At 40.1% G+C, this 12,478-nt stretch overlaps 1 protein-coding gene across 1 annotated transcript in view; it reads left to right on the top strand.

The window, feature by feature from the left end:
* The window catches only part of EVC2 (EvC ciliary complex subunit 2), a 59,764-nt gene extending 49,757 nt beyond the window's left edge, over nt 1-10,007 (top strand). The window contains exons 18-21 of the mRNA XM_088540026.1: nt 1,007-1,094; nt 7,402-7,595; nt 9,054-9,155; nt 9,652-10,007. Of these exons, the coding sequence (XP_088396152.1) occupies nt 1,007-1,094; nt 7,402-7,595; nt 9,054-9,155; nt 9,652-9,922 (655 nt within the window). The 3' untranslated portion in view covers nt 9,923-10,007. The remainder of the gene's footprint in view (nt 1-1,006; nt 1,095-7,401; nt 7,596-9,053; nt 9,156-9,651) is intronic.
* Nucleotides 10,008-12,478: the final 2,471 nt, after the last annotated feature.

Below are 12,478 nucleotides of genomic sequence, written 5' to 3'. Positions count from 1 at the left end.
GTGTCATATAATCGTTTTTGATAGAACGAATAAATTGCTTATCAGTGGCAGGCTCAATTTTGCTTTCCTTTGTCAGTTTTTATGTAAAAATACCAGTGAAAAGTAAAAACAACAAGAAAGAAAGAAACTATGTTCCTTGGAATATTTTTTGATGTAGAAATGTCTACCTTAACTTAAAAGTTTACGCAAAAAAATTAGGGGTTTCAGAATGACAGACTGTTGCCTTACAGAATATTGCATTGCCTTCTTTGCAGTCACAGGAATTAGGAATTACATTTATATGTGAATTGAACAGTATGAGATACTCACTGCAGCAAGGGTTTCACTTGAACCCAGGCATTTATTAAAAATGACTTTGATAAACTTTGGGTGGGCTCATTACACTCGTGGGTCTGTTTTAGCAAAGAAAAGGCTGATGGTCTACTGGATGTAGATTAATGACTCTTTCCTGTTGCCAGAGTGTAATAAATAGTCTCTAGAAAAATTGATAAGTATGTATATAGATCTACCATGTCTATTATGCCTTTTAAGAACAAAAACTGGCCTTCACTGTTTAGCTGGATGCCCAAAACCAAGGTGACTTCATGGTCTAGTCCAGAGAGGGAAAAATCACCAGCAATGAGGAAACATACTGGTTTGTATTTCTCCAGCAACAAAAAGAATCCACAGTTTGTCAAAAAGTATAGTGGTGACACTTAAAGAAGAGGATAGAGGGGCAGAGGCCTAATGTTTAGGAATGATTTCCAAATTCTGTTGTGGATAAGAGCTCCACATGTTTCGCTTCCATTTTGCTCCATTTCTATTTGGAATTCCTTAAGACGAAAACAGCATGTGGTTCAGGGGAGAAAGGAAGCGGAGAGGTTGGCTTATTTTGGAGGCAGGCTGTGTCAGCCAGCTCGGCTGGCGGAAAGAAGCGCTTTCCGAATAGATGGCTTTTGATCTTCAGGTGTTTCCTACAAAGCAGCCACTGTGTCTGGGTTCAGTGATTCACTTTCTTTCACTTCAGCTTGAGAGAAGAGCGGGCAAATTGTGTGGTGCTTGAAGACCTCCTGGAAAATTTAGAAACGGATGCATTTTTGGCACTTTATAGTCAGGTAAGCATGAAATTTAACAAAAGTTCCAGGTTTAAATAACCACTCTATCTGGAAATTAGCTGTTTTGGGGGGTGGGAAGGTCGTTTGTTTGTTTCTCCTGTTTTTTCATCTGAGACCATTACAAATGTCTTTGGACCCAGTTCTGCTAACGATCATTCTCTCTCATGGTGTTTACAGCGTGTAAAATCACTGACTTCAGTTACTTCTGAGCAACTTCCAGGCTTTTTAATTTTACCGAGTCATACTTTGTGCTCACTAAGGAATTCTTTTCAAGCACTATCCCATTGCATTTGATTCTGCAGGGAGAAGTAAATTATCCGGGTTTCTTGTTTATAGGCAGATTTTGTAGTCTAATTTTCATGTGTGAAGATGCATTTGTTTTTGTTTAGGTTTCAGTCATTTGAGAAATGATTTTCACAGAGTGCATTGCAGAACTAAATGACTGAAGCGTTGCTACTAGTTGAATGTTCTAGTGGTGTTACTCATGTTCTCAGAGCATCATCTCTTTGCCAGGCTTACTTTATTATCAGTTGGTTGCCTGTCAGTGCCACAAAACACGTTAAAATGCATCACTTTGTTGTCCCCACATCTTTGTTGTCCTACACATCTTGGTGAAGATATGTAGCTGGCCTCAGAAAAAGATGCAACTTTTTGCATCCAACTATCTTGTCTCTCAGGGAGAGTTGAAGTCACAGGATCATGAATAGATAGATGTCTATTTAGGATCAGCTCTTCTCATGAAGAATTGGAGCAAGGCCTCTGTGCTTCTATATGCTGTACAGGTGTGTTAGGATGTTCCACTCAAAGGTAGTCCTGGAGTCTCCAGGGCTCAGGTCCAAGCAAACCTTCCACAAGCATCACTGAAAGAGGGTCCTCTTTCAGTTTCCATCAGCCTCATGACTAAAGTGCTGTCTTTGAATGAAAGATTTCCCTTCATGCTAATGATTTAGATCAGACAGGGGGGTGATTCACAACTGGATCTTGCACTTGCCAACAATATCCTGTCCTTTGAGCCTAATGATATAAATACCAAAAATCTATTCTGACATGTCTTGCAGAGTGTTTAAAACATTTAAAAGTGCTTGCTGAGGAGATCATGACCAACGTTACCAACCTTATTGTTTAAAGTCCAAATTTGTATGCTTCCCTAGTGTTTTGTTTTTGTTTTGTTTTTTTTTCTTTTGCTATTCCTTTTTCTCAGATCATCTTGCTACTGTTGGACACCTTGGCATATGATAAGCAGAGATGCCTGACAGAACACTGTTTTCTGCCTGCCTATTCTCTATACAGAGATCCTAGTATTTTAGTGAGACTTTCCTGTGAAAAGCATAGAAAGATTCCTGCTGACGCTGCACAATGTTCTGCTGTGCACTTCTGTAGGATGCTCACAACATATAAATGATTCATGAGGTGGTGGCAAGTTTTAATATGGTTATTGCTTTACAGCTGTAAATTTTACATGTAATCATTTAAGCTCCTTTAAAATAACTTAGGTAATGCCAATGAGTTAGTTGCCAGATGTATTTTTGGTCTTGTATTCTGTTCTGAAACAGCTAGATGGGCAGTAATAACTACAAACTTTTTAAAGGGGATAGTAAAATGAGGCTTTGTTTCCTCAATCTTAGCTGCAGTCTGTGCAGTGATTAAATATTTCAGTACCCTTTTTTAAGATAGAAGAGGCTACATCTTTTGTCTTGTTTGATGTTTCTTGTTTTTTATATAGTGGATAAGGAGTTATATGTGTGTTTTTTTTTTTTTTTTAATCTGGAGTGCACTATACTTCAAATCTATGTTGAAGATGAGTGGTGTTAAAATAAATAAAATAAACTCAGTTTAACACTAGTGGGAAATAAATATGAGAGCAGATATAAAAACTGAAAAGATTTTTTAAGGTATGCTTTTTAGAGTATCTTGGACTTTGCTGATCTTCGTGGATTAAGTCCGTGAAATTTTTTAAACTCTTTTTTTATGCTCTTTTTTTCTGTCTCATCATTTATTATTCTAACACCATATGCTATACCCACAAATGATGACTAGCGTAGAGGCTTTAAACAGCACAGAGCAATGTTTTCAGATTAGCACCACTGAAGCCTCTATCACAGTTTTATATCAATATATTTAAATCTGCTCCTGCCTTATAATCTAAGACAAATTGAAGGTATGTCTGGGACCTTGTATAATGTTTATTTAGCAATTTCATGGGCTGACAAAAAGACTGAACAGTAAGTGGGAACTCTTAGAAGAGAACATGAATATTGCATTAGTCTCGTACCGCAGTACCTTGCAGGGAAAGGTAGGAAGCCGATGCCCATAACAAGCTGCTCAGCAGCCTGGCTGTGTTCTTGTCTTGGAGGATGTGGTGAATTTTTTGCTGCTGCTCTGGAGTTTGACTGAGTGCTGCTTCTGATGGAGCCTCAGCATCTAGCACGCTCATGAAGAAAGCAGTAGTTGAAGATGCATGGCATGTAAAGATCAGGTGAACGCTGAAGCTGGGTACGGAGTATGTGGTGGAAGGGAAGAGAGACAAACTACCTGGTGACTGGGTGCTGCTGCTGCCACTAACTTCGAGTCAGTTCAAGACTAATCATTTTCTCAGGGTCTCTGGGTTCTTCTCTTAGCTTTTCAGTTCAGAGATAATCCTTTTCTTTTGGAAAGGGTACTGGGCCAGAAAATAAGACCAAATAAGACCAAAAGCAAACAGAGACATTCTGTAGTCTTAGAAAGTAGACAGATTGACTATTCTCACACAATAGAAAAAAACCTATTTTCTAGCTCAATGAAAAGAAATACAAGAATCTCTTTTCTATAATAATTGGTTTGGAAGTTCTGGAAGTTCTTTCATCTATTATCATACAGTCTAGGACTAGCCAAGAATAGGCTGCTTTTCCACGTTATTGTAATTAATTTCTTTCTTAAAGAATTGTGTAGTTAAACACTGGTGTTTCTTGTGCTGGTCTCCTGATGATCCAAGTACTTAGCTGATGGGGAGCTGCAATATAGGTAAATCATGTTGCTCATGTTGCTTATGTTGCTCACAATTCAGTTGCCTTCTTGTGATAACTGTTAGGTTCCTGTTGCTTTGGAGTGGATATATCTGAAAGACAGGGCATGAATTCTGCAACTTGGGAAATTAAAATCATGATTCCATCAATTAACAGATACCTGCAAGCAAAATGTATCATAGTTCTCACAGTACCTACTTCCCTTAGTACCACAGCAGATGATCAGTGATAATTACAGGTTTTGACATTGTGAAGACAGAAAGACATTTTAGAGCATTACTCTCTCCTCAGTGCAGTTGGGACAGGATACTCTGGTCACTGTGTTGCGTGTTTTGTTCCTAAGATTCCTTAAAATAATTACAGTGTGTATAAACATGCATTAGATATACCTTTCTTTTTTTTGTATTTATATGTATTCATAAAAGTGTAGAAAAGAGATATTTTGGGATATACCTATGAAGAAAGCCAATGTCACGCCAGTCTTCAAAAAAGGCAAGAAGGAGGACCCAGGCAGCTACAGGCCAGTGAGCCTCACCTCTGTCCCTGGAAAAGTGATCGAACGGCTCATACTGGCTCTTGTCTCCGGGCACATGGAGGACAAGAAGGTGCTCAAGAGTAGTCAGCATGGATTCACCAAGGGGAAATCATGCTTGACTAATCTGATAGCCTTCTATGATGGAATGACCAGTTGGATAGATGAGGGGAGAGCGGTGGACGTCGTCTATCTGGACTTCACCAAGTCTTTTGACACCGTCCCTCACAACATCCTCCTGGGCAAACTCCAGAAGTGTGGGATAGATGAGTGGACAGCGAGGTGGATTAGAAACTGGCTGGATGGCAGAGCTCAGAGGGTGGTGATCAGTGGTGCTGAGTCTAATTGGAGGCCTGAAGCTAGCGGTGTCCCCCAGGGGTCAGTCCTTGGTCCAGTCCTGTTCAATTTATTCATCAATGACCTGGATGAAGGCACAGAGTGCTCCCTCAGCAAGTTTGCTGATGATACCAAAGTGGGAGGAGTAGCCGATACCCCAGAGGGCTGCGCTGCCATCCAGAGGGACCTGGACAGACTGGACAACTGGGCAGTGAAAAACCTCATGAAATTCAACAAGGCCAAGTGCCAGGTCCTGCACCTGGAGAGGAATAACCCCAGATACCAGGACAGGCTGGGGACCGACCTTCTGGAGAGCAGCTCTGCAGAGAAAGACCTGGGTGTCATGGTGGACAACAGGTTGACCATGAGGCAGCAGTGTGCCCTTGTGGCCAAGAAGGCCAATGGGATCCTGGGGTGCGTTAAGAGGAGCGTCTCCAGCAGGTCGAGGGAGGTGATCCTGCCCCTCTACTCAGCCCTGGTGAGGCCACATCTGGAGTGTTGTGTCTGGTTCTGGGCTCCACAGTACAAGAGGGATGTGGAGCTGCTGGAGAGAGTCCAGCGCAGGGCCACAAGGATGATCAGGGGCTTGGAACATCTGCCCTGTGAGGAGAAACTGAGGGAGCTGGGCCTGTTCAGCCTGGAGAAGAGAAGGAGATCCCTGAGAAGGGATCTAGTCAGGGTCTATAAGTACCTCAAGGGAGGCAGTGAGGAGGATGGTGCTTGCCTCTTTTCACTGGTGGCCACCGACAGAACTAGAGGAAATGGCCGGAAACTAAAGCAGTGAGTTTGACAGAGCCCTGGAACAGGCTGCCCAGAGAGGTTGTGGAGTCTCCTTCTCTGGAGATCTTCAAAATCCTCTTGGACGCAGTCCTGTGCCACGTGCTGCGTGGCCCTGCGTGTGCAGGGGGGTTGGATTAGATGACCTCTAGAGGTCCCTTCCAACCTTAAGCATTTTATGGTTCTGTGGTTATCTAAGTTCTATAGAACCTATGCAGACAGTCCCTGCAGATATACAAAACAAAATCTATCTTCTCAGCAGGTGTAATAATAGAACATTTTCAGGTATAATCCCAAGCCTGACTGCTCTCAATACGGACATAAAGAAGTATATGCCTAGGAGAATGCTAATTTAATAAGATTCTAAGGGTTGTAGTTCAACATGTTACTTCTTTTGGATGTGCTTAATATTGTGTGTTGATGTGGGAATTGATTTTAAATCTCTCCCCCTGCCCCATTTTCTTACAAATTATAGCTACATTTTATTGGCAAGTGTTAGGAATCTATATCCATTGTACCTCTGTATTTTACATGCATTCTTTTCTTTAAAGAGATTTTACCCATTAAAATAATTTCCACAACTATGGATTCAGTGCTTTCTGCAAAACCAGATCAGTTTTACTTCCTTACATTTCATATTTCAGTTTATGCCTTTATGGAAGCATATCTAGGTCAATAAAAGATATACTTCAATGATAGTGAGTTCAAGATCATAAGCTTCTGACAGAGAAATTGCTTTTAAACATGTAGTTACAGCCCCAGGTGTGCTTGTTGGTTTTTGGAGGTGACAGCTGAGGCAGGCAGTGTCACCTGCAAGCAGCGCTGTAACCATGAAGCACCGCGTGGCTGGACTTCATCGGTCCCTGCATTTCCTGTGTAAATACTCGTTGCTCAGCCCAAATGCTTAAAGGGATTGTACTCCTTGTAAATTACAGTTTGTATGTTCCTGGTTTTATTTTGGCCAGATTCGGAAAACTACACAAACCAAGCTATTGGTGGTATGAATAGCATATCATTTGTAGCTATTAGATATAATCAATCTTTTTTTTTTCTTTTTTTTTTTAATGTAAGTTACTGTTAAGATTAGGAATTAAGTTGACTTCTTTCTTTGTGACAACTACCAGCTATTCTCTGAGCTTATGTCAGAATTTGGTGCTATGGAACACACAGCGAACTACTAAACCATTGCGACATGAAAATGTTGTCATTAGGCTTCAGAGGCTAATTTTTTCCTGATTTTTGCAGACCAAAGAATGCTATGTCCCTTCCTTCCTGCTTTGGTAGGATTTCTTTCAAATAGTGTAGTCCCTAAACTAACCATTACATTCTAGAATATGATCGTGTTTTGATATTCAGATGAAAGGGCATCAAGTGCATGCATTTGTTCACAGAGACAAGTTGGCTGTAATCGAAAATCTTCATACCCAAAATTCAGAATTGATGACTTGAATGTTTGTATGGGCGAGTGCAGAAGACAGCAATAGCAATACCTATGGTGCTCTGATCGCTTCACACCGAAACGGTCATGACTAAAATGATTTTCAGTGATTTTTGTTTTCTTTCTGTAATGGTTTTCAGTGTCAGTAATTAAAATTCACTAATGCTTTATTTTTTTTCCCCTTACTGCAATTTATCTGTCCTTCACTTATTAACCCTTTAGGAGCTCCGACTGACAGGTTACCTAGCCAGACTGACGAAGGTACCAGTGGGGATATTGCACAGGATCCTGAACTTATTGCTGCCCTCCAGTTCACAAAGTGAGATTCTTTCTGTCCTCGATTCCATCAACAAATATTCAGATGGTGTTGCCGAAAGTGACAGTAATGCAGAGGAATCTATCGGCTGTAGAAAAAGGTAAGTGTAACATTTATTGGTAGACGGAAGGTTATTGCTTTACAGGAATATATATCTGGTGGGCAAGCAGGCTTACCACAGTACAAAAATAGCAGATGCGTAAGTTTCCTCTGAGAGATTTCTGAAGAGTAAAAGTAATTTGAAATTACTGATTAATTATGTGAAATATACAAAATAGATCTGTTAATTAAAAGTTACTAACCTTTATAAAATATTTTTTGCATAAAGTATAGATATGTAGATCTGATCATTTTCTTTCTATTGGCTTTAATTTATCTTTTTGAAAATACTTTCATTCCAGCTTTTGCATTTGCACTATCCATAGAAACTACAACAATGTTCTAACTTTTGTATAGTAGCAGGTTCAATACACACCAAGGTAAGAAGAGGGGTGAAATAACCCACAGGAAATTCACCCTTTCCGAGGTTCCCACTGTGTGCCTGTGATCACATTGTGCCACATGAACCTAACTAACTAACTTAACTGTAGTTAAGCCTGAATCCAAAGCTCATTTGCTGAGCCAAAAGCTCCCTTGGAACATCTGCACTGCCAGAGAACTCAACCCAAGGTGATCACAATTCATGAAAACAGCTAATCAATTTCCACTGTTTGATATTGTAGAAATACTGTGGCAACCAATTTCAAAAGATTTGCATATTTTGTAATGTCAAATGCAGACAGTGAGGCATCATAATCATTATTATCTAAGCCTACCTGTAAAACCTCATTCCCTTTTAACTAGTGTAATGTCTCGTGAGAGACATTGTTCTTTCTGCATTCTTTATTATCATGGAAAAATCATTGCATGGTGGAGAAGACATTATAATTAGTGCAGAAATACATGAATTATGCCCTGAATACCTCAACAACCAACATGTAATTGTTCATAACATTGCTGGTTTAGGACTTGAGGGAAAGGTTGTTCATCAAGAAAGTTCTTACAAGAAAGTTTTATTAAATGTACTTCAGATTTCATGAACTGATAACTCCTAACGATAAATGCCATGTTTAAATTTCAGCATTGCCAATGCATGTCTCTTCAAAGTTCATTAATTAGGGTCTCATTTGGCTGTTTTTCAGTTCAGTTATAGACACAGGTGGCCTTCCAGGGCCTTCATCCATCCAGTTTATCCCAGTTAACACTTACTTAGCCATTGTCCAGTCAACACTGGGAGGTCCCTTCCATGGCACAAAATGGGGAGAAAAGCAGATGCTGCAGCACTGGGCCCACTGCTCAGCTGCGAGGAACACAGTGGGGTCCTTAGGGCCATGGTTTGAAGTGTGACCCCATCAAGTTCAAATACTTTGTGACAGGGCCACAAAAATCTCTGAATACGTATGTTGTTTTTATTTGAATTATTATGGCCGTGGTGTCAGCAATTAAAATCAGAAAGAAGAGAGAAGCATGTATGTTTGGGGATTTACTACTGGAAATTTTTTCTTGCCTCTTTATTCAGGAAGCAGCAAGGGCTGTGGCAAGCATTAGAGAGCAAAGTAAAGCAAGATCTGATAAACAGAAATTTGGAAAAGATGTCATCTCTAACCAGGAGAAAAGACAGGTAAGGGAAAGGAGGAAGAAACATGCAGGGGTGTTTTTATGTGTCATTTCATTTCTGAAGATTCTTTCAATAAATATTTATATATAATTATAAACATGTAAAACATCTGTGAGAAATCATGCTTTTTCTGACACTGTTTTCTTACTGTTAGATTCATGTGCTTTGTACAACGTGTTTGCACATAATATGCAATAAATTAAGTCCCTAAATTTTTTTTTCTGCACACTTCCACACATTTTTCATGCCAGTTGCCCACTTTCCTCATAGTTATTTATGATAAGGTTATTTTTTCTTATGCAGTTTTACATCTCATAACATGTAAATTATTGGGGATTGGAATGAACGCAACCTTCAGTCAGAGTTTTCATTAGCTTCCAGAACAAAATCACCACTTTTTTGTTCTTTTGGGAAATGGTAGAGACATGTATGTATGAGTTTTCATTATTCTTTTAAAATCCTATTTATTTATTTATTTATTTATTTATTGTTAATGTAGCTTGATAAAGAAGAAGCAACTTGCTTTCCTGGAGACAGCATCATTCATTCATCATGAAAGTTCGCCTAAACAAAATCCTGTGGAACAGTCTGGTCCACCTAGTTCCTTGAATGTGATGACTGCAGAAGCCATTGAGCTATTAGATACGGGGGAGAAGGTGTTTTTATTCCGTGAGCATAATGATCCAGGACTTATGCTTCGTAGTCCTCCAAAGAAAAAGAAAAAGAACTTTCTTAATGCCAAAAAGGCCACTCGTGCAAGTATGAACTAATGAGGGAGACATCCAGACAGTGTATCCAACTGGAAAGAGAAAGTTACTTAAGTCAGAAGAATAATGAAACAGAATGAAATGTGCAGTTTAACACTTGCATAGTTTTAATATTGTTTTCTTGCCATTGTAAGTAGCTGTAGTTTAGAATTGGATTTTGCATTCCATCAGTTAGCAGATGTGCATTGTGCCTCTTGTAATTCTTGTCAGCATGAGGGAGACGTGGATGAAATATGGGTCATGATGCGCGTTGCGATGAGCAGCGCTCAATGTTCATTCGGTTCAGATCATTTTTGCACTGGTTTTACTAACTGTATTTTCATAACTTATGTAGAAAGAGTATTTATTGTATAAAGTAGTGATTTACTATTTTGTTTAAATATATTCTTGTAACAAGCTGTGGTATAGCAGGTAATATGAGGAGATGGAGTAGATGGCCCACAATCCCTCTGTTCTCTGCTTCTCTGTTATTCTAGCTGATTTACTACTTAATAATGTGTTTTTAATAGACTTGCAACACTATGTCTGTAATCTACATTCTACAATTATAGTTGGTAGTCAATATCTTTAGCAAATACAGGAATGCTTAGCCTTACATCCCAGGATAACTTCAGCTTTTCACTATTGTTGCTAAGCATAACTCTAGTAGAACTGCAAGTATGGATACAGTTCAGCTATTTGCAACCTGTCGCAGTCTTTTCTTGGTGAAGTAACAGGGGGCTTGTAATACTGTCAAAAGCTTGCTTTTTTTTTTCTTTTTTTTTTTTTTTTGGAAGTTCTTATTCATGGATTAAATTATTAGAGTATCATTTTACAGTAACTATTTTCAAATCTTTCTGGTTGAGAGAAGGAAACTTGTAAATATGAACATTAGAAACAGTAACAGCTAAAGTAAATAAAAGCAACAACTGTATTTACTTTTTCATGATATTCAAGCACATTTGGATTTTTTGAACTGTTTTTGAATGCTATGCTTAGAGTGTATGGTGATAATGTATTGAGTTTCCTTGTATTAATGTTGGCCTCATTTAGAAAATTAAAAAGCTCCTTTATATAAAATACCTTTAATTTGCCGGAACCATGGAGGCGAGGTGCTACAATAATGCTTCCTCCTGCATGTATCAGTATTTAGGTTACACCTAGTGTTACAGGAGATAGAACTGCTGCTGTTAGAACTAAATGTCTGGACAGACCACATGAAAAGAGAGGACCTATAGCACTTACAGCATGGAGAATGCAGCAATGTGCGAAGTACCAAAAATGAATTTGTATAGGCTAATGGGCTTAAGAATTAGGTTGCTCTACTATAATATAAAGCAAATTAAACCTTGAGTGCAACGACTTTATATTTCTCCAACTATTTCGCTAGTCCCATTTTGAAGAAAGCAAAACTTATCTAACTCTTTATTTTACAGAATCATAGAATCATAGAATGCTTAAGGTTGGCAGGGACCTCTAGAGGTCATCTAGTCCAACCCCCCTGCACACGCAGGGTCACCTAGAGCACGTGGCACAGGACTGTGTCCAAGCGGGTTTTGAAGATCTCCAGAGAAGGAGACTCCACAACCTCTCTGGGCAGCCTGTTCCAGTGCTCTGTCACCCTCACTGTTAAGAAATCTTTCCTTAAGTTCATGCGGAACTTTTGGTGCTTCAGTTTGTGGCCATTACCTCTAGTTCTGTTGGTGGCCACCAGGGAAAAGAGGCCAGCACCATCCTCCTCACCGCCTCCCTTGAGGTACTTATAGACACTGATCAGGTCCCCTCTCAGCCTTCTCTTCTCCAGGCTGAACAGGCCCAGCTCCCTCAGCCTCTCCTCATGGGGCAGATGTTCCAGGCCCCTGATCATCCTTGTAGCCCTGCACTGGACTCTCTCCAGCAGCTCCACATCCCTCTTGTACTGTGGAGCCCAGAACTGGACACAATACTCCAGATGCGGCCTCACCAGGGCTGAGCAGAGGGGCAGGATCACCTCCCTCGACCTGCTGGAGACGCTCTTCTTAATGCACCCCAAGATCCCATTGGCCTTCTTGGCCACGAGGGCACACTGCTGCTTCATGGTCAACTTGTCGTCCACCATGACACCCAGGTCTTTCTCTGCAGAGCTGCTCTCCAGAAGGTCGGTCCCCAGCCTGTCCTGGTGTCTGGGGTTATTCCTCCCCAGGTGCAGGACCTTGCACTTGGCCTTGTTGAATTGCATGAGGTTTTTCATCGCCCAGTTGTCCAGTCTGTCCAGGTCCCTCTGGGGTATCAGCGCAGCCCTCTGGGGCATCAAACATTAAAATAAATAAAATTGTTTAATTAAAAGATGACAGTGGCATTTTAATGAAATACATAGCATTAACAAAGTTTAAATGTTAACAGCCATGTGATCTTGAGTCTCAGACAAGTTTAAGATGTTCAAAGCCTTTTTAAAACTTCTTCAGTTGGCCTTAAGTCCAATCAACATCAGCAGTGCAGAAGCTATGCTAACTAGTAAAGCGGTGAAAATGAACAAAATGATTTAAAAGCTCTAGGATAACTAGTGCCTTCCCAAAAGAAATGTGGGAAAATTCCCCCAAA

This window comes from Tinamus guttatus, unplaced genomic scaffold (genome assembly GCF_059628265.1).
Source record: "Tinamus guttatus ecotype Peru unplaced genomic scaffold, ASM5962826v1 Tinamus_guttatus_pri_ptg000052l, whole genome shotgun sequence".
Classification (NCBI taxonomy): Eukaryota; Metazoa; Chordata; class Aves; order Tinamiformes; family Tinamidae; genus Tinamus; species Tinamus guttatus.
This window is presented reverse-complemented; position numbering and strand designations above follow the sequence as displayed.